This window comes from Schistocerca cancellata, chromosome 1 (genome assembly GCF_023864275.1).
Source record: "Schistocerca cancellata isolate TAMUIC-IGC-003103 chromosome 1, iqSchCanc2.1, whole genome shotgun sequence".
Classification (NCBI taxonomy): domain Eukaryota; kingdom Metazoa; phylum Arthropoda; class Insecta; order Orthoptera; family Acrididae; genus Schistocerca; species Schistocerca cancellata.
Window position 1 is genome coordinate 1181442857 of NC_064626.1, and position 21661 is coordinate 1181464517.

General features: G+C 42.3%; 1 protein-coding gene across 2 annotated transcripts in view; it reads left to right on the top strand.

The window, feature by feature from the left end:
- Positions 1-6303: 6303 nt before the first annotated feature.
- The window catches only part of LOC126094306 (uncharacterized), a 185159-nt gene continuing 169801 nt past the window's right edge, over positions 6304-21661 (top strand). For both annotated transcript variants that reach the window (XM_049908785.1, XM_049908786.1), the window contains exon 1: positions 6304-6732. In XM_049908785.1, the coding sequence (XP_049764742.1) occupies positions 6690-6732 (43 nt within the window). In that variant the 5' untranslated portion in view covers positions 6304-6689. The remainder of the gene's footprint in view (positions 6733-21661) is intronic.

The following is a 21661-nucleotide window of genomic DNA, read 5'->3' on the forward strand; positions in this document are numbered from 1 at the left end:
ACGACGGTTTTACAGTTTTATTGTTAGTATACAAGGTGCCCGGAAATTCCCGTTACAAACTTCTAGGACTTATAAGGTGGGGGGGGGGGGAGTGAGTACATAATATTTTGAACACGAATGCATGTCCGAAAACTTACCGTTTCTATTCTGTGACGGTTGCAATCCAGATGTGTAACGCGTCCACGTCTCCTGAGGGAAAGAGAAAAATCTCAGAACTGCTTGTCCTGGTATGCGATAGGGCAGACAGGATGATGTGTACTATACCAGACGGTCACATGATGTCAAGAAATGTGGTTTCAGCACGATGGTGCACGGCTTCACTTCTCAAGTGCGGTTCGAAGACATCTTAACAGACGACACGGTGAAAGATGGACAGGCCCAGGTGGTCCAGACGCTTGGCTGCCGCAATCACCGGATTTAATTCCCAAAGACTACTCTCTGTTGGGTCGTAAGCAAAGTTTAATTTACGAGACTCCTATGGAAACAAAGGGAGATCTGCTGGCACGAGTTCTGGCCGCTGCACTGGAAACTTAACAGACGCCAGGTGAGGTGGAGGGTGTGTACCAGAACATGCTTCGTGGGTACAGTGCCTGTAACAACGTTGTTGATGATGATGATGATGTTTGGTTTGTGGGGCGCTCAACTGCGTGGTTATCAGCGCCCGTACAATTTCCCAACCTTTGCTCAGTCCAATTTCGCCACTTTCCTGGATGATGATGAAATGATGAGGACAACACAAACACCCAGTCATCTCGAGGCAGGTGAAAATCCCTGACCCCGCCGGGAATCGAACCCGGGACCCCGTGCTCGGGAAGCGAGAACGCTACCGCGAGACCACGAGCGGGGAACCTTAACAACGTTGGTGGTCACCACATTGAGCGGCTGTTGTAATACATCAGTACTGCTCCGTACGAACAGTATGCTACGTTCTTTTTTTGTTTTGAAATCATGTAATTAGAGAAACACAGGAAAAATTGAAAAAAAACATAGGATTAATTTTCATAGATTTAGAAAAACCATATGGTGTTGTACGGAGAAAACTACTTTGGAGAGCATTAAATACGGCGAACATAAAGGGTCCTTTAAATAAAATAATACAAGAAATAAATAAAGATAACATGTCATGTGAAAATTGGTAACACACTTTCACAGAAACAAGCAAGGGTCTGTTACAAGGCTGTCCCATATCACGAATACTATTTACAATCTATGTAGACGTAAGTCTTAAGACATCATCTCGTAAATGCAATGGCGTGGGACTAGAAATTAAAGATGGAGTTCATTTACATCAGCTCCTACTTGCTGATGCTCTACTTGTTATAATACAAGGCGGGCAGGATGCAAATTACAAATGTAATCAGTTAGCAATGGAATACAGAAATTGAAGAATAATTGCCAGAGAACAGAATGCCTCACTCATGGTAGAGATGAGTTATACATAGAGGGGAAGAGAATTAAGAAGGTCAATACTTTGTTATTTGGGATTCATTTTAGAGAAGGAGGAAAAATCAGAGGTAGAAATCAGTAAAGGAATTAGCAGCGGAAGGAAGGTCACTGGAATGCTCAACCCAATCTTATTGAGCAGAAATGTAAGAAATCGAACCAAAAGAATCACGTATAAGCGATACTAAAGAGCATATGGAGTGGAGAGTGGAGAATGGACAACTAATCTGAAACACGTAAAACAACTACAGGTAGTAAGAAATGGATTTCTGGAGAAGATCAACAATAATTTCTAGAAAAGAGAAAATAAGAAACGACGAATTAATAAAGACAATGAAAGTAGGAAATGACGTGTCGGTTAGGAGGAAGTTAGAATGATACGGCCACGTGAGAAGAAGGAAGCCAGAATACCTGGCTGCAAAATGTGCGTGGCCGAGCTGTTCTAGGCGCTTCAGTCTGGAACAGCGCGACCGCTACGCTCCCTGGTTCGAATCCTGCCTCGAGCATGGATGTGTGTGATGTCCTTAGGTTAGTTAGGTTTAAGTAGTTCTAAGTTCTAGGGGACTGATAACATCAGATGTTAAGTCCCATAGTGCTCAGAGCCATTTGAATCATTTTGCAAAATGTACACTCCTGGAAATTGAAATAAGAACACCGTGAATTCATTGTCCCAGGAAGGGGAAACTTTATTGACACATTCCTGGGGTCAGATACATCACATGATCACACTGGCAGAACCACAGGCACATAGACACAGGCAACAGAGCATGCACAATGTCGGCACTAGTACAGTGTATATCCACCTTTCGCAGCAATGCAGGCTGCTATTCTCCCATGGAGACGATCGTAGAGATGCTGGATGTAGTCCTGTGGAACGGCTTGCCATGCCATTTCCACCTGGCGCCTCAGTTGGACCAGCGTTCGTGCTGGACGTGCAGACCGCGTGAGACGACGCTTCATCCAGTCCCAAACATGCTCAATGGGGGACAGATCCGGAGATCTTGCTGGCTAGGGTAGTTGACTTACACCTTCTAGAGCACGTTGGGTGGCACGGGATACATGCGGACGTGCATTGTCCTGTTGGAACAGCAAGTTCCCTTGCCGGTCTAGGAATGGTAGAACGATGGGTTTGATGACGGTTTGGATGTACCGTGCACTATTCAGTGTCCCCTCGACGATCACCAGTGGTGTACGGCCAGTGTAGGAGATCGCTCCCCACACCATGATGCCGGGTGTTGGCCCTGTGTGCCTCGGTCGTATGCAGTCCTGATTGTGGCGCTCACCTGCACGGCGCCAAACACGCATACGACCATCATTGGCACCAAGGCAGAAGCGACTCTCATCGCTGAAGACGACACGTCTCCATTCGTCCCTCCATTCACGCCTGTCGCGACACCACTGGAGGCGGGCTGCACGATGTTGGGGCGTGAGCGGAAGACGGCCTAACGGTGTGCGGGACCGTAGCCCAGCTTCATGGAGACGGTTGCGAATGGTCCTCGCCGATACCCCAGGAGCAACAGTGTCCCTAATTTGCTGGGAAGTGGCGGTGCGGTCCCCTACGGCACTGCGTAGGATCCTACGGTCTTGGCGTGCATCCGCGCGTCTCTGCGGTCCGGTCCCAGGTCGACGGGCACGTGCACCTTCCGCCGACCACTGGCGACAACATCGATGTACTGTGGAGACCTCACGCCCCACATGTTGAGCAATTCGGCGGTACGTCCACCCGGCCTCCCGCATGCCCACTATACGCCCTCGCTCAAAGTCCGTCAACTGCACATACGGTTCACGTCCACGCTGTCGCGGCATGCTACCAGTGTTAAAGACTGCGATGGAGCTCCGTATGCCACGGCAAACTGGCTGACACTGATGGCGGCGGTGCACAAATGCTGCGCAGCTAGCGCCATTCGACGGCCAACACCGCGGTTCCTGGTGTGTCCGCTGTGCCGTGCGTGTGATCATTGCTTGTACAGCCCTCTCGCAGTGTCCGGAGCAAGTATGGTGGGTCTGACACACCGGTGTCAATGTGCTTTTTTCCATTTCCAGGAGTGTACAATTAACAATGAGAAGACATGGCGCGGAGGAAGAAGATATATGATCTAAACACCTGGAGGGACATCTTGAGGAGATAAATTAAGATTTTATGTAACAGATGTAATAATTTCCAGGTATTTGTTATCTTGGAGAAAAATTATTGTATAGAGGAAAATCTCAATAAAAAATAATGTAGACACGTAATGTTAAAGTGTTAATATACCTGAATGTGCTTAAGTGATAAATGGATGTTTCGTTATGTTTCTTTTCGAAGTTTTACCTAATAATTGTACTGCGACACGCCTATTCAATTCCTCAAGCAGTAGTGGATAAGTTAAACATCGGAACTGATATCATCGTAGACCAGAAACTGTATTTTTCCGGACATGGGTTCCTGTTCAAAATATTATGTACTCACACCTCTCTAAAAGTCTTAGAAGTTTGCAACGGGATTTTCCGAACACTCTGTAGATGAATACCTCTTCGAATGTCTGCCAGTGTACACTTAGAAATTGCCTATGAGAGCGTGTAAGAGATACAGACCAGTTCCATGCATTTCCTAAATTAAAACTTTCAACCCGATTGATTGTGTTGACTGTTAGTCGCAGTTCCACTCATCCTTTAGCCAAAGAATCTCTTAAAAATGCGCGGCTGGTCCCGGCGGAGTTTCGAATCCTCCCTCGGGCATGGGTGTGTGTGTTTGTCCTTAGGATAATTTAAGTTAAGTAGTGTGTAAGCTTAGGGACTGATGACCTTAGCAGTTAAGTCCCATAAGATTTCACACACATTCTTTTTCTTAAAAATGTGGCTGTGGCCAGTATTTGAACACTGAGGTGCAGTGGTTGACACACGAGAAGATTAGATTAGATTAGATAAGATTAATACTAGTTCCATGGATCATGAATACGATATTTCGTAATGATGTAAAACGAGTCAAATTTTCCAATACATGACACAATTAAGTTAATTTAACAACATAATTAAGTTAATATAACAACTTTTCTTATTTTTTTTTTAATTTTTAAATAATTTTTTGTTTGTTTTTTTTCTTTTTTTCTTAATTTATATCTAAAAGTTCCTCTATGGAGTAGAAGAAGTTGTCATTCAGAAATTACGATATTTCGTAATGATGTAAAACGAGTCAAATTTTCCAATACATGACACAATTAAGTTAATTTAACAACATAATTAAGTTAATATAACAACTTTTCTTATTTTTTTTTAATTTTTAAATAATTTTTTGTTTGTTTTTTTTTCTTTTTTTCTTAATTTATATCTAAAAGTTCCTCTATGGAGTAGAAGAAGTTGTCATTCAGAAATTCTTTTAATTTCTTCTTAAATACTTGTTGGTTATCTGTCAGACTTTTGATACTATTTGGTAAGTGACCAAAAACTTTAGTGGCAGTATAATTCACCCCTTTCTGTGCCAAAGTTAGATTTAATCTTGAATAGTGAAGATCATCCTTTCTCCTAGTATTGTAGTTATGCACACTGCTATTACTTTTGAATTGGGTTTGGTTGTTAATAACAAATTTCATAAGAGAGTATATATACTGAGAAGCTACTGTGAATATCCCTAGATCCTTAAATAAATGTCTGCAGGATGATCTTGGGTGGACTCCAGCTATTATTCGGATTACACGCTTTTGTGCAATAAATACTTTATTCCTCAGTGATGAATTACCCCAAAATATGATGCCATATGCAAGCAATGAGTGAAAATAGGCGTAGTAAGCTAATTTACTAAGATGTTTATCACCAAAATTTGCAATGACCCTTATTGCATAAGTAGCTGAACTCAAACGTTTCAGCAGATCATCAATGTGTTTCTTCCAATTTAATCTCTCATCAATGGACACAACTAAAAATTTTGAACATTCTACCTTAGCTATCTGCTTCTGATTAAGGTCTATATTTATTAATGGCGTCATACCATTTGCTGTATGGAACTGTATGTACTGTGTCTTATCAAAATTCAGCGAGAGTCCGTTTACAAGGAACCACTTAGTAATTTTCTGAAAGACATTATTGACAATTTCATCAGTTAATTCTTGTTTTTCAGGTGTGATTACTATACTTGCATCATCAGCAAAGAGAACTAACTTTGCCTCTTCATGAATATAGAATGGCAAGTCATTAACATATATTAAGAACAACAAAGAACCCAAGACTGACCCTTGTGGAACCCCATTCTTGATAGTTCCCCAGTTTGAGGAATGTGCTGATCTTTGCATATTATGAGAACTGCTTATTTCAACTTTCTGTGCTCTTCCAGTTAGGTACGAATTAAACCATTTGTGCACTGTCCCACTCATGCCACAATACTTGAGCTTGTCTAGCAGAATTTCACGATTTACACAATAAGAAGAAGTCGTGGCAGACAGCATCAAAGCAAAAGCAATAACCACGAACTTTCACTCGCCCATAATTCACAAAATTACCAGTAGAAAGCAGTACGATAGGGATGTCACACGTCTCTGGACGACGTCACACACTTGGTTCTTGAACAAAGGCGACCACGCGGTAAACCTTTAGTCTTCGGAAGTGAATGCATCGCAGGCCGCACCTCCAATTTCGGACGGAATCATATTCCACGGCGGAGCTGTGACGGACAATACGAAACGTGAATCCCCCGTCTGAACATAAATGCAGATACCCGCATGGTTCGCGAATGGGAGAATAAAACGTGGGAGGGCAACCGGTCGGGCGCAACGAACGCCCAGCGCCGACGCGGCTGCGGCCGCCTTTCGCGAAGCCGCGAGGCCGCGTGGAGACGGGGGGTGCGCTGTGACGTCACGGGCGCTCACCTCGCGTGGGCCGCAGGTACGCCAACCAGCGCGAGTGGCTCATTCTCGCCCGGCACCTTGCTCGCTGCGGACACGCGCTCCGCCGACTACGACGACGCGCCGACGGACATCAGGCAATCTCTCCTCTCCTCGCAGCTGATAACCGATACCGTGGGGCGGGTCACTCGTGTTGCGTCACGCGCCTTTTTATTTCTCTCAAGTGGACATAGCGAAGATAGCCGCGGCTGTCGCCCAGTGATTCTTTTCCGTCAGAGGCGCGAGACAGGTGTCTGTGTGCGCGGGTGCTCCACCCAGCGACTGCCTGCTGTTGCCGAGTGACAGAAACGAGAGAGAGCAGTTCCGTTTGTGGCAGTTCGAGAGCTTACCATCACCGTTCCGACATAGACGTCCTCCGACAGTACAAGCAGCATGGGATACCGCCTACTCGTCTTGTGGACGATAAGCTGTCTCTGTAAGTACACGTCTCAAGAATATTCGTAATATTTGCTAGTGAATCACGATAAATGAATTTCTGCACCTGTGTTGCATATATAACAGTAGCTTGCGTAGCGGAGGAGTACGTTCTGTTGTGTCATACCTTACGCTACTTCCGGTCGACTCACGGATGGGGAGCAGGAAAGTTTACTGTACGCCCTGTTACTAATCTGAACTTACCTTCACAGTTCCAGCACGAGATAGAATATACTCATTTACTGGCTAAAGTGTAACCCTCACCCCTCGCTCCTGAAATCCTGGTTGTGATGAAAAACTGAACTGTAGAGCGGTGTAAGTTAGGATGTAATGTGATTGGATGGATGCGAGTTGACGTAGCCAAAGATTGTGAATGCGAAGTAGAGGTATTGGTACAGGACACTTAACGCACGTTTCATTGTAACGACTAAAACTGCAAGGTTGATTTAAAAAATCTCGTAACTATGTCTCCCAGCGGATTTACCACTGCGGCGCTTCCTATACGTTCAAACATTTCAATGAACATTAAAATATGATTACTCTCTTTGTCGCAATTACAAACTATGACACGGCGCTACCGTAATTTACTAATGAATGCTCTCTCTCTGAAGAGTTTATTGGTGCATACTGTGTACATACATCAAGAATAATCTACGAAAATGGCCAGAAGAGGAGAGCTGCAGAAAACTCCTACCCATGGGCTAATCACTAAGAGGCGAAGCGGCCAAGTTATTTGACTTAATATGTGAGGAGAGGGCTTTATAGTACCGCTGTCATACTGACCTCGGTTTTCCGTGCTTTCTCTACATCTCTTGAGGCGAATACCGGAAGTTTCCTTGAGCAAGGCCAGAACCAATTTCTCTCTATAGCTATGACTTGTGTAGACCTGGAATCATTGACGCTGCACTTCTGTGTATGAGTAACTCAGTGTCCGCTTTTGTCCAAACTGTAGTGGAGCACATACCTTTCGGTTCAGGGCGTAAAAATGTTTTACATAAGATGCAAATTGCACGTTTTGGTAAGTATAATCCTACGGTAGATAAATTTTCTGTTGATGTGGCACTTTCATTCATTAATAAATTGCGGTAGCGCCCTGCCATTGTTTGTATGTAATTGCGACAAAGGGAGTAATCATATTTTAATGTCCATTGAAATGATTAAACATATAGAAAGCCGCGCAGTAGTAAATCCTCTGAGAGACATAGTTACGAGTTTGGTCGGTAGTAATTTAAGTTATATATTACCGTATGTTTAAAGAATCAGTTTAAAAATAAATTAGCAGATCCCAAGCTTAGACTGCAACTCGCATTGACAGTCATACGACTTGTTAGCGCTCTGCAGTTGGTTCCATCCCAAAGCGCTGCCTTTACAAGCAATGATCTGCCAACTGAATTATCCGGCAACGCATTAGAGGCCAGCTCTAACATTTTATTATCTGTTCAAGAGGCTACAAGTCCCCTTCATCTTGATTACGCTGTTCGAATCCCAGTCTGGGACATATGTTTAATTTATAACGAATGTTAATTCGGCAATGTATTCTCCCGGAAGCTATGACGTAGTTCACATTTGTTTAAATTGCCCCACTTCGCTTACTATGCGTTTCGAGTTAAGTTAATTTCGTAGTTCAGTCTTTTCACAGGGACATTTTTACATGTAGAGCATAACAAATCTGATGAAATCTTTTTGAGATGAGAATTCTGATTCGTCGATATCTATACCTAATCTCGGGAAACCACTGTGAAGTGCGTAGGAGTGTGGCACGTATTAAGATTTGTTCACGTTCAGTTAGTCTATGGAGCCTGGGAAGAATGACTATTTAAATGCTTCTGTGGCAGCTTTAATTAATCTAGTCTGATTTTCCCAATAATTTCGGAACCATGTGTACGGCTTACAATATATTCCTAGATTTCTCGGTACTGATCCTTGAAACTTTTTCAGTACGCTGTCATGGAATAGCTGGCCTCTATCGTGGAGCATCTGTCAGTCTTTGTTCATAGCATCTCCGTTACGTTCTGCCATTGGTAAAATAAACCTGTGGTTATTCGTATTCTTTGTACACTTTCAGTATCGCCCACTGGTCCTATTTGGTACGGTTTTCACACACTTGAGCCATATTCTAGGTTGGGATGCATGAGTGTTTTATAAGCAGCCTCATTTGAGATTGCATTTTCTCAGTCTGCCATCTACTTTCCCTTCGATTGAACCTATATGCCTGTTCCACTTCAGATCCCCATAAAGTGTTACACCCAGTTGTGTGAGTTGGCTTATTACAACTGTGAGTCATCGACATTCCAGTTAAAGGGTACAACGTTTTTAGGTCTTGTGCAATACACAGTTTGTCATCTCTGAAGATTTCAAGCGAGTTGACGATCTTTGGACTAGTTTTATCAAGATCTGACTGCGTATTCGTGGTGAAATTTTTGTATTCGTGGTGAAATTTTTGAGGAAGTACTCCATTATACATAACTGCGTTATAGATAACTGCATAATCTGCGAAATGTTACTACGAGTATTGTCTGCAAGGTCATCAATATACAACGTGAACAGCAAGGGTCCTAGCACACTTCCTTAAGAAATACCTGAGGTTACTTCTATGATGTCGGTGACTCACGATCTGAGATAACATTCTGCGACCTCTCTACTAACAGATCCTCAGACCAATCAAAAATTTCATTCGATAGTCCATGTGATGTTACTTTCATTAATAAGCACTGGTTTGCGAAAAGCATCAAGGTTTATCTAACTCACTACACACTGATTAAGTTCATTATATGGTGCAGGACAGAGCAGTGACCTCGTATCTCTCACGGGAAGATCCCATATGTTGTGTACAACCACGCGCTACTTTTAGTGTTAAGAGTTTTTCACTCTGATGGGGATTTGAGGTGAATGTCGAACAGCTGCTCAGTGCCTTGTGAATGTGCCACTTCTCCGTCTGACGTAATCGGCCCGCGTTGCCATTCTTAAGGAGTGCAGAAGTTCTACTTTCTGTTCGCGGAACCAGCAGATGTCGGCGCGAAAAGAGCGGGCCGATGGCCTGTCGCCGGTGAGACCTTCTGCGAAAGTGAGCCGGTAGGACGGGTGTGTATCCGCAGACAAGGAGACTGACTGCCGGAACTGGACGCTTGGAGGTCGCACACAGGACATACATAGCAGCGAAGGCTACTCGGAAACGAAAGCGACAGTGAAAGTTGTCTTACGTCTAAGCCTCAGCTAACGCAAAAGCTTACGATGGTACGCCTGCAGATTAATCTAGGACCTTACTAATTCTTTTTACAACGCCCCATTTCATGGGTACTGGAAAGAGATAAGTAAAATGTTTACTCGCTTTTGCACTTTGGCCCGTTTCGCGGAGTGATTGCCCGACACTCCTTTGTCTCGGCGCTTCACTGCCGATCTGATAACCGTCAAGTCACTTAACTCCATTCGATAACACCGTGTGACCGCTCAATGTCATTCAATACGATCACGACAACACCCCTCGATCGACGTTAGCACTCGTGGTATCACTCGCCTTCATACATGGCAGTGGACGTTTGAAAATTCGTGACGCTAGCTCAATGGTCGTCAATTGATTTATATGTTATTCCCGGCTGACTCTTAATTCAATTACTGCCACGGGGTGAGGAGAAAGAACACACCCTGGTGATACCAGTATTATGCGTATTTAGATGTTCGATTAAACTGAATGGTTTGCAATGTTCAAGCGATTCTACTCGAACTCTATGCTGATGTACCGACAAGGACCATTTTCGCAGATAACACGCAAGTACGTAATGGATGTTCAGTTTCTCAATATAGTTCGTCGCACTCACACATTATACATCCGCTGTGAGAACAATTTCATTCAATTACATTTTTGGTGTCCCACAATATTGGTTGGCTAAATATTATGACGATACGTTGTATACAACTTCCACAGATATTGTTTATAATGTAGTCAAGACTACGTAATGAAGCCAAAATCGTAGATAAAACTGAAATGTAGTTTGTTTATTAACACTTTTCTTTTCACTAACTAAATATGAAATATGAATCGGGATTGGAGGTGATGATCCTATCCTTGTTTTCAATATCAGAATGGTCGATATCATTTTCTGAATAACGCGTGTCATATAATGTCAAAATATCGACACGACCCAGGCTCTCAATTCGGCACTTAAATGTCTATTCTTCGCTCTCGAAATGTTCGATGTGATTGCCTTTCACACGCAGGGTTCAATTTAACGGTGTATGCACTGTTTTTAGTATTTTAGGTCCCCGTTAATTAATATCTGGTAGTTAATAAGCGAACTATTTTTATGCTAGCGCGTTGTTTATATCAGTTACCCCGCAACCGTCCAAGGATGAGATTCTCTTAATATCCCGCGCACACGCGTTTCACAATTTTATAAAATGCAGAATTACGTAAACTATAGCTTTCTGTTGCGTACAACTTTCGTGGGTTCCACAACCATAAAAGTTTCCCAAGAGTATTTTTCCCAGCTAACACAAAGTTCGAATTATGTTGTCGGAATCATTTTCAGTTCACCTGACAATAAACATCTCTGATCACTTAGTCACACGTAATGTATTTTAAACGTGCTTGAAGAGTCTTTAAGTAATCTCCTTAACGCATTTCGCAGTCGCGTACCACTTTTTCACCGACTAGCCCGATCGCGATGGTTCAAATGGCTCTGAGCACTATGGGACTTAACATCTGAGGTCATCAGTCCCCTAGAACTTAACTACTTAAACCTAACTAACCTATGGACATTACACAACACCCACTGATCACGAGGCAATCCGTGACCCCGCCGAGAATCGAACCCGGGAACCCGGGCGTGGGAAGCGAGAACGCTACCGCACGACCACGAGCTGCGGACCCCGATCGCGATAACTGAAGGTAGAGATCTCAATAATGTGTTACATGTTCTTTTATATGTATTAAAAAACAAACGCGCCCCTATATCTTTCAGTCCCGCTTGGTCTTCGCTACTTTGCTTTTTATTACTTTTCATTATATTGCTTCTTAGTAATACTGTGCAGTTATTAAAGTTTCGTATTACTTTCCCCTTTTTAATTCTTCCAAAATAAAGTCTATTTATCCCCGATTTTAATTAATATGATGCTAATTGACACGCCTGCCCGCAAAGTACCGTTATAACCGGTAAATCACGATGGCTGATTCTTCTGTCACTCCTTCATAGAACAACGTAATTGAACATGAAAATCCAATACTGTGTATGTTCTGCAGAATTAATCTAATTTAGCTAACTAGTTTTTGGTTCACAAGTCCATCGTCACACCACAGCTCACTGTCGTCGTCATAGAAGTTGTTATATTTGAGGAACGCCACAGTCGAGTTTATGTGTGGAGTTTATTTTCAATAGGAAAGATAAGAACCAATTACTAACCAACAAGGAGGTGTAAATAATTAACCGGCCTGATCGTGCTACGTTTTACACTACTGGCCATTAAAATTGCTACACCACGACAATGACGTGCTACAGACGCGAAATTTAATCGACAGGAAGAAGATGCCGTGATATGCAAATTATTAGCTTTTCAGAGCATTCACACAAGGTTGGCGCAGGTGGCGACACCTACAACGTGCTGACATGAGGAACGTTTCCGACCGATTTCTCATACACAAACAGCAGTTGACCGGCGTTGCCTGGTGAAATGTTGTTGTGATGCCTCGTGTAAGGAGGAGAAATGCGTACCATCACGTTTCCCACTTTGATAAAGGTCGGATTGTAGCCTATCTCGATTGCGGTTTATCGTATCGCGACATTGCTGCTCGCTTTGGTCGAGATCCAATGACTATTAGCAGAATATGGAATCGATGGGTTCAGGAGGGTAATACGGAACGCCGTGCTGGATCCCAACGGCCTCGTATCACTAGCGGTCGAGATGACAGGCATCTTATCCGCATGGCTGTAACGGATCGTGCAGCCACGTCTCGATCCCTGAGTCAACAGATGGAGACGTTTGTAAGACCACAACCATCTGCACGAACAGTTCGACGACGTTTGCAACAGCATGGACTATCAGCTCGGAGACCATGGCCGCGGTTACCCTTGACGCTGCATCACAGACAGGAGCGCCTGCGATGGTGTACTCAACGACGAACGTGGGTGCACGAATGGAAAACAGTCATTTTTTCGGATTAATCCATGGTTCTGTTTACAGCATCATGGTGGTCGCATATGTGTTTGGCGACATCGCGGTGAACGCACTTTGTAAGCGTGTATTCGTCATCGCCATACTGGCGTATCACCCGGCGTGATGGTATGGGGTGCCATTGGTTACACGTCTCGGTCACCTCTTGTTCTCATTGACGGCACATTGAACAGTGGACGTTACATTTCAGATGAGTTACGACCCGTCGCTCTACCCTTCATTCGATCCCTGCGAGACCCTACCTGCTCTGACTGGCTCGTCACAATACGCCAGTCACTACTCTTGATGAACTGTAGTATCGTGCTGAAGCTGCACGGGCAGCTGTACCTGTAACGCCATCCAAGCTCTGACTCAATGCCCAGGCGTATGAAGGCCGTTATTACGGCCAGAGGTGGTTGTTCTGGGTACTGATTTCTCAGGATCTATGCACCCAAATTGCGTAAAAATGTAATCACATGTCAGTTCTAGTATAATATATTTGTCCAATGAATACCCATTTATCATATGCATTTCCTCTTGGTGTAGCAATTTTAATGGCCAATAGTGTATATTGGCCATTCAGGCAGCGAAACGACGTCTAGCTTGGCTAAACATGAACGCAGCTGGAGGTTGCAGAATTATGACTTCACATTTGCTGGGCATGTACCAGGTGAAGGCCACAGCTGCCGGACACAGTCCCACGTGTCCTCCACTCGGTAAGGAAAGGCCAAACACCCAGCCCAGGAATCAACAAGCGTCTGGCCCAAAGTTCTGATCTGGTGTTAAATGACCAAACACATCTCAACGCTTCCACTATTCTAAAATTCACTTCATCTTCGCAGTTTGCCAAATGCTTCCCACACCATTCCTCTCTATTCTTACATTTCTTGTATTTTTTATTCCACATCGATTGTCTATGTACTCCATATATTCTGTTGTTACAATTGTCAATTTTACTCTTTTTCTGTAATACCTCTTCAAGCCTTTCTTTAGTACTCTTGTCAAGCACTAATTTCGTTTCATTGAGATTGTTAATGTAATTAAAATTGTTATATAGGGACTGTTTTTCGAGTTTAGTGTTAATGTTGTTTTCCTGCTTACTCGCTGTACTATGGCCAATATTCAAGGATACGACAGGAACGTTCATTCGAAGCAAAAAAGTGCAGTAAACATGGTCTCTGAAATGCACTCCATAGGAGCTGTTAGCACTTCTTCATCTTCGATGCCGTTAAACAAATCTCTTCTACTGCGAGTTGCTTGTTTTCCATTTTTTAAGAGGTTGTAGTATGGACCCAAACAATAAAAAAATCCAGTAAACATGGGCTCTAAAGTACATACTTAATGGGATATAAGCGCTTTTTCATCTTCGCTACTGTGAAAAACATCTCTTCTACATGTTGTCTTCTTTATGGCCACTTTTTCTTCGCAGTCCCAGTTATACGAGCTGTACACGTTAGTACACTATTTTGCGACTGTAATAAAAGTCTTACTAAGACCAAACGTGTTTCGCTTTATCTTCAGTGGTCAGTTTTTTTTTTATCGTTCTTATATGCATCACATGTGTGGTAGATTTTAGCACAGTACTTTCACCAACACTAAATATATTCATGGTTTTTGTTGTTGTGAAAGTCCACTTCCATCTCGCCATTTCGTGTATTTTCTTTTGATGTACTGAACTCTTAAGGTATTCATCTCAGAGCCCATGTTTACTAGACCATGTTTTCTTGGTCGATACTACCTCCTCGCAAAACATGGAAAGCAAAGAGCTTGCAGTAGAAGAGATTTGTTTCACAGTATCAGAGATGAAAAAATCCTCATAGCTCTTTAGAGCCCATGTTTACTATACTCGTTTTCTTCGAAAGATGGTTACTGTCACATCCCTGAATACTGAACATTCTTCCTCGGACACCCTGTCTTCTGTTGTTGCAGCTGTCAGTTCTATCTTTTACTCTGTTTATGTGTCAGTTTCCATACGAAATACCTCTTCAGCCATTCTTTACTACTCTTATCAAGTTATTTGCTGTTAAACTGTTAACCTTTTTAACTGCATTACTGATACACTGTCAAAGATGACATTTACGATGTGTTTATGGCTCAATCTTGATAAGTAACATCTTCTCCAATGTTATTTACAGGTATTGTAACTTCTTTGACAACAGTAGTCAAAAGTCTTTATGTGTGCTCCTCTCTTTTGCTGAAATTACAAAAACTACTTTGGATAAGTAAGTTTTCTCCAAGGGTGGAAAACTTTTCCAAGGTTCAACATGTACCTAGAAACAAATTTTCTGCTCTGACTGCAAAGTGTTGCAATCGAGAGAATATTGTCAGTACTTTATTTTCTAACTCTGTGTGCAACAATAATACTCTACTACTTAGCAGTAGGTGAAATCAAATTAAAAATAAGTTTATTCAAAAACCAACTGCAACTTAAAAACGTTCTGAAATAGAAGCTATTGTTAACCAACACAAATTTCCATTTCAAGGACAGGAAAAACTGTTAAAACATTAAGAAACTCATTTCATTTGCAAAAACCACGTGTTCCACGGCAGAAGACCGTTTATTTGACATTACGAGATGATACACGACCGACGACGAAGTATGGCGTAGCCTTTCACATGTTATATAACTAGTTTAGAAAATATACAGAATTTTACTCACTATCAAACTGTAACTAAAGAATCAACATTACGTTCCAAATGGGTTTAATATAATGCACAGTACTTAAATATTTAGGACTTTATAATATTAACAAACACTACACAAAACACAGTCTCATGTCTCACAACAACAAAAACATTAAAAAATACTGGAATATATTTGTCGCTGATTCTAGTGCATTTCCTCATGTGATCCAGAAACAAGTCACTACACTGAAATGTCGACCAGCAAGCATCATGTGTTACTAAGTACACTGTCCTGCAAGTAAAGAGCTCTCCCCTATGTTTTCATAATTTTTAACTGGCGCTGTATTTTATTGCTAACTAAACCATATCTGAGGACGTTTCATGAAGAGAACAGTAAAGGAGATTAGTTCATTTAGATTACTCCCGTGCTCCATGGATTATACCTGCGAAATTTCGGTATGATGTGGAAGAGATCCAACAGTCTCGCATATACAATACATAAGACAGTGTTAGTGAAACGCAGCTACATGCTGATTATTTGCATAATTGGCTACCACGATAATTTTAATGTGCATTTAAAATTAGCAATTGCAATCTAGTCACACAGATATTTTATTATTATTGTTGTTGTTGTTGTAATTATTTATTCAGAAATCTATCTAAGGAGTAGGAGCCGTTATTAAGCAGATACTATTAAATTTATATCTAACGTTACATTTTTCATTCACTAGGGAGCTGCATACCTTGCTCTCTCCGGTGCAAGAGTAAGCTTAAGTTATGCCTTGTGACAGCTGTTTTGTTCCTACTGTTGTACTGGTCACTACTACTAATATTTCCAAACTGTGAGTAGTTATTGACAACAAATTTCATGTATTATGAAGCTGTTGTTAGCATGACTAGCTTTTCTTTAAATAGTTGGCCATGAATGTTTCGTACGTAAGTGCGGAATTGAAGCAGAATATTGTCCCGTGTGACATTAAAGAGTGGAAATAAGTACGATAATTCTTTTCTTTCATAATTAAAAATGGCTACTGAAATTACGCGTGTTGGAACTACACTTGGCTTGAAAATTATAGCGCTTATCAATATGCACAACCAGGAAACTTACATTTACTTTTACAGTTTCCTTTCTGCCATGTTCTATCGTTATTGGTGATGTTCTATCCTGCCTTGTAGGCAGCTGAATGAGTCGCGTTTTACATTTACTGGAAACTAATTAATGATTTTGGTGAAAATTTAGTTTATAGTACGTTTTGGATGCTGCATTTTTTGAACTTCCTTTTTATGCTTACATCTACAGCCAAGAACAGTATTTCAGCTTTATCAGCTTCAATTGGAAGATCATTTGCATTCTACAAAAACAGCAGCGAACTTAAAACTGAACCCTAAGGAACACACCGGCGATGTGATTCGTCAAGAAAACTTCTCTCAAAACTCTATCACAACTATCAGTTAAAAATAAAATGAGCTAATTAATCAATGTGTCGTAACAGGATTGTGTGGTCATGAAATGAAAGTTTTCCTTCCACAGCTGTCTAATCAAAATTTTCATCGTTCTACCAACTTCACATTATCAACTCCTTCCTAACTTGTTGATTGATGTAACCCCGGAATACCAAACAGGCACATCCCTTCTCCGATGCAGATTTTCCTTGATATTTTGTTAATTAACTCCATTATATCAGCTACTTTCTCCACGATTAAACTGTTTGTTCCTCCCGCTTCGAATTATTTCTGTACGCGGCAACACGGAAGTGATGTCATATTAGCTGTCCTAATGAACTGCTGTCGGCGTTCTTTCCTGTAGTTAATGAGGTCACCCTTGTTTGTAAACAATACCTTGTAATAACTCAGTGTAATGGTTGTACGCCACGGACGCTGCGCAACACACAAAGGTGCCGTTTTTCTTTAAGGGACACTTCATTAGCCACAACGGTGTAGCTAGAAGCGTCGAGATATTTCGCTGATAGTATCGCATTTGGCGCACAGCGCTAGTGAGATAAAGGACAAAGAAGAGCAGTAGTATATCAGGGACTTGAAAGATCGCCTCGAAATCATGACGTCACGGAAAGATAAGAGGATCCGCCAGTAAACACCTAAGCGTATCCGTGTATTAACTGTTATCATTGTGTTCAGAACACAATCCGTTAAACAGGGCGAGTCCGTGTTTTTCCACACAAGCCAGGAGAAATGCTGATTTGCATGGCGGAAAAACACTCCTGCTTGGGTAAACAACCTCGTAATTGCATTTGCTATTTAGACCAAAGAAGCGCTTTCAGGTAGAGAGCCCGACAACGGGAAAGGCAACTGAACTACGAAGCTGTCACAGAAACGAGCGCACAATAATAAGTAAGTTTCTTTGTGTAAAGCCGGTAGCCAACGTAATTAACGATGTGCTCGAGTCAAGTTACGAACACCGCTAGCAAGAGTTTTGCTTGCGGAATACAAAAGACGCGTCACATAACCTGCACGTACTCCGGTATTTACTAGTTAATACATGAGATTGCCTGGTTACCTATTAAAACCAATTTCTCGTCACACAAAGATATCGGAGAATGATTTCTCACATTTTCAATTCGTTCAAGAAGTTTCTGCTGCGTTACACATGCACTGTTTCAAGAAACGAACGCTTAAATATCAAGACCTTCACCATATTGGCTTGCGACATCGAAAACTACGGTTCTCCACTAACAATGACAAATTTCTGTTGTTTTTGTCATCTCCTTCCACCCCATTCTAAGGGTGCTATGGGTACTAACACAAACAAACACACAGATACACAGACACATACACGCGTAGAGAGAGAGAGAGTCGATTACAATGACTGAAAGAACGCGAGAACACACCAGGTGTCGTTATGTAGTACACAGGCATGACGAATGAATAAATGTCCTGTAGCGTAGACACCATTAATTTTAGGCCAAATGTCCATATACGAGGACTATTCGGAAAGTAAGGTCCGATCGCTCGCTAAATGAAAATCACTGTAAAAATCAAAACTGTGTTATTTGTAATAACTTGCTACAGCTTCCAGCTACTACTCTACATAATCGCCGCTCAGACCTCGACATCTGTCGTAAAGTTGTACTAACTTTCCAATGCCCTTGTCATAGAAGGCAGCCGCCTGCGCTTTCCGCCAATTCTCTTTGCTAGTCTTCTGCTTGTTGTCTCTGCCAGAATGCTGTCTTTACAGCCAACGGTTCATCTGAGCAGAGATGGAAATCAGTGAGAGCCAAGTGCAGGCTGTATGGTAGGTGATCAAATACTTTCCATCGGAAACGCTGTAAGAGCATCTTCATTGCCCCTGAAATGTGTGGCCGATATTGTCATGAAGAAGGAAATTCACGACAGTAATGTTAAGTGGGCTGCATGAGTACAGGCGAAATCTCTCACCAGGCCCTCTGACTTGGCGGAAGACACTATCGTTGTAGGCATCTTTATGTATTCACTGTGCGCTAAGAACAGAAAAGAGCGACGTGACGTGATCGATTAGCATACTAGAGACACTATCCAACAGATTTGTGCAAAGCTTCATCGAATTTTCACTGCGGTTTCCATTGAAATGCCGCGAATAGTGAGGATAATGGGCAAGGGGCCCTTCATTAATAGGGTGTGGATAAGTCGAGATTTTGGGTCTGATGGGAGGAGTGCTAGGGTTACCCGTGCAGTTGCAATGACCGCTGTATATGGATGTCTTAATGGTCAGAACATGTGCCTACTGTGCAGGAGACCCACGTTCGTACCCCAACTTTCCCCATTGATTTCAATCAATGCACTCTCGTAGCCAATGTCTGTAATTCCTTTGTGTCTTAATTTATTGTTCAGCCTGTTAGAATCTTTCGTGTAGTTACAGAGCAAACAGTCTTAACTGAAACAAAGTCAGTTTTATTGTCTTATACTACCATCACTTTGTAAAGTCTGCGGTGAATACTGTTGGTGTCAAACATAAATAAGTAGCACGAAGAGAACCCCCTATCGCTGAAAGTAATTGCTGCTAAGAGTTGGCTTGCTTGCACAGTGCCAAATAAGATTAAGTAAAACTGTGGCAAAAATTATGGTAACACAGATTTATAATAATTTATTAATGGAAACTGTACCTTACTTTACTTCAGTATGATGATTGCACATACTAGCAGTTTAAAGCTCACTTGCACTAATGTGTCTTTGATCTAGTCCTGAATCCAGGAACGACAACTACCATCACTTGTAGATTATCCAGTTTGCCTCTTCATAGCAGTGATAAAGGATGAATGTTGATACTATCCTGATGCACTGTTGGCGCTGTGCAAATACTGACTGACAGGAACCGTACATTTGCTTACATCTGCGTTTGCTGGAGTGATGTCCACTTGAGAACAGGTCTTGCTTTGTGCGCCCTCTGTTGAAGGCTAGCCATAACACAGTTGCCCCTGAGTACTAGGCGACTCTGCAATCTTCTATGCAGGCTGTGTTCCATATCTTCTGGGGGATTTAGCAGTTCGTGCACAGCTCTGGGAGTAGATGCTATCGACACAGCAGTATCCAGTGCTAAATTGCACAATGGGCCATGCCATCTTGTGGTGGTTGAAGCCCGCCTCAGCGAGTATTTGTGTCCATTTAGTCCCATACGACAAACTGAGAAGCTTCTCGAAGAAATATACAGCATCTAACGACATTGCCAAGCAAGCTACCAAAATGGCAATAAATGAACGATAGATTAAGAATTACGTCCCTTCGATGTTGATGTTATCAAAGACTGGACGATATCGTCTGGGTGGGTTTCACAATTTAAATAAATTTGAAGGACGACATAATTCCACCAGACTGTGTTTTAAATTATGTCACTTACATATGTCAGTTATATGTCAGTTACTGAATAAATGTATATGGTGTGATTTGTAGTGAACGTTACAAGATATCCTTTGAAGAGCGTGCCGTGCAAAATCAAATGATTCTTTGAGGAAACGAGGACCATCTATCCACAACATATATAAATGACCTTGTGGATAACATCGGAAGTTCACTGAAGCTTTTTGCGGATGATGCTGTAGTAAATCGAGAGGTTGGAACAATGGAAAATGGTACTGAAATGCAGGGGGATCTGCAGCGAATTGACGCATGGTGCAGGGATTGGCAATTGAATCTCAGTGTAGACAAGTGTCAAGTGTAATGTGTTGCGAATACATAGAAAGAAAGATCCTTTATCATTTAGCTACAATATAGAAGGTCAGCAACGGGAAGCAGTAAATTCCATAAATTATCTGGGTGTAGGCATTAGGAGTGATTTAAAATGGAATGACCATATAAAATTAATCGTCGGTAAAGCAGATGCCAGACTGAGATTGACTGGAAGAATCTTAAGAAAATGCCATCCGAAAGCAAAGGAAGTAGGTTACAGTACACTTGTTCGCCCACTGCTTGAATACTGCTCACCGGTGTGGGATCTGTACCAGATAGGGTTGATAGAAGAGACTGATAAGATCCAACGGAGAGCAGCGCGCTTCGTTACAGGATCATTTAGTAATCGCGAAAGCGTTACGGAGATGATAGATAAATTCCAGTGGAAGACTCTGCAAGAGAGACGCTCAGTAGCTCGGTACGGGCTTTTGTTGAAGTTTCGAGAACATACCTTCACCGAGGAGTCAAGTAGTATATTGTCCCCTCCTACGTATATCTCGCGATGAGACCATGAGGATAAAATCAGAGAGATTAGAGCCCACACAGAGGCATACCGACAATCTTTCTTTCCACGAACAATACGAGACTGGAATAGAAGGGAGAACCGATTGAGGTACTCAAAGTACCCTCCGCCGCACACCGTCAGGTGGCTTGCGGAGTATGGATGTAGATGTAGATCTGTTACCATATATGGGCAGTGCCCGAAACTATTAGAGCAAATAAAACAGTTTAAAATGTAGCCTGGTGGAATAATGTCTTTCTTCAAATTTGAAGACGGAACAGTAGCTCACTTGGAAGAGGATAAAGAATGACATCAGTTGGGGCATTCATCTTCAGTTAACTACTGGAACCACGTAAACCCTAAATCAAGACGACCAGGCGGAGGTTTGAAAAGCGTTCCTCCCTTACACGACGGGTCGAGGTATTCAGTTGGTGACATCCATAAGTAAGCGGGGCATGAGGTCAAAGTGCTTGCTCCAGAGCCCCGTGAGTAGCATCCTTTG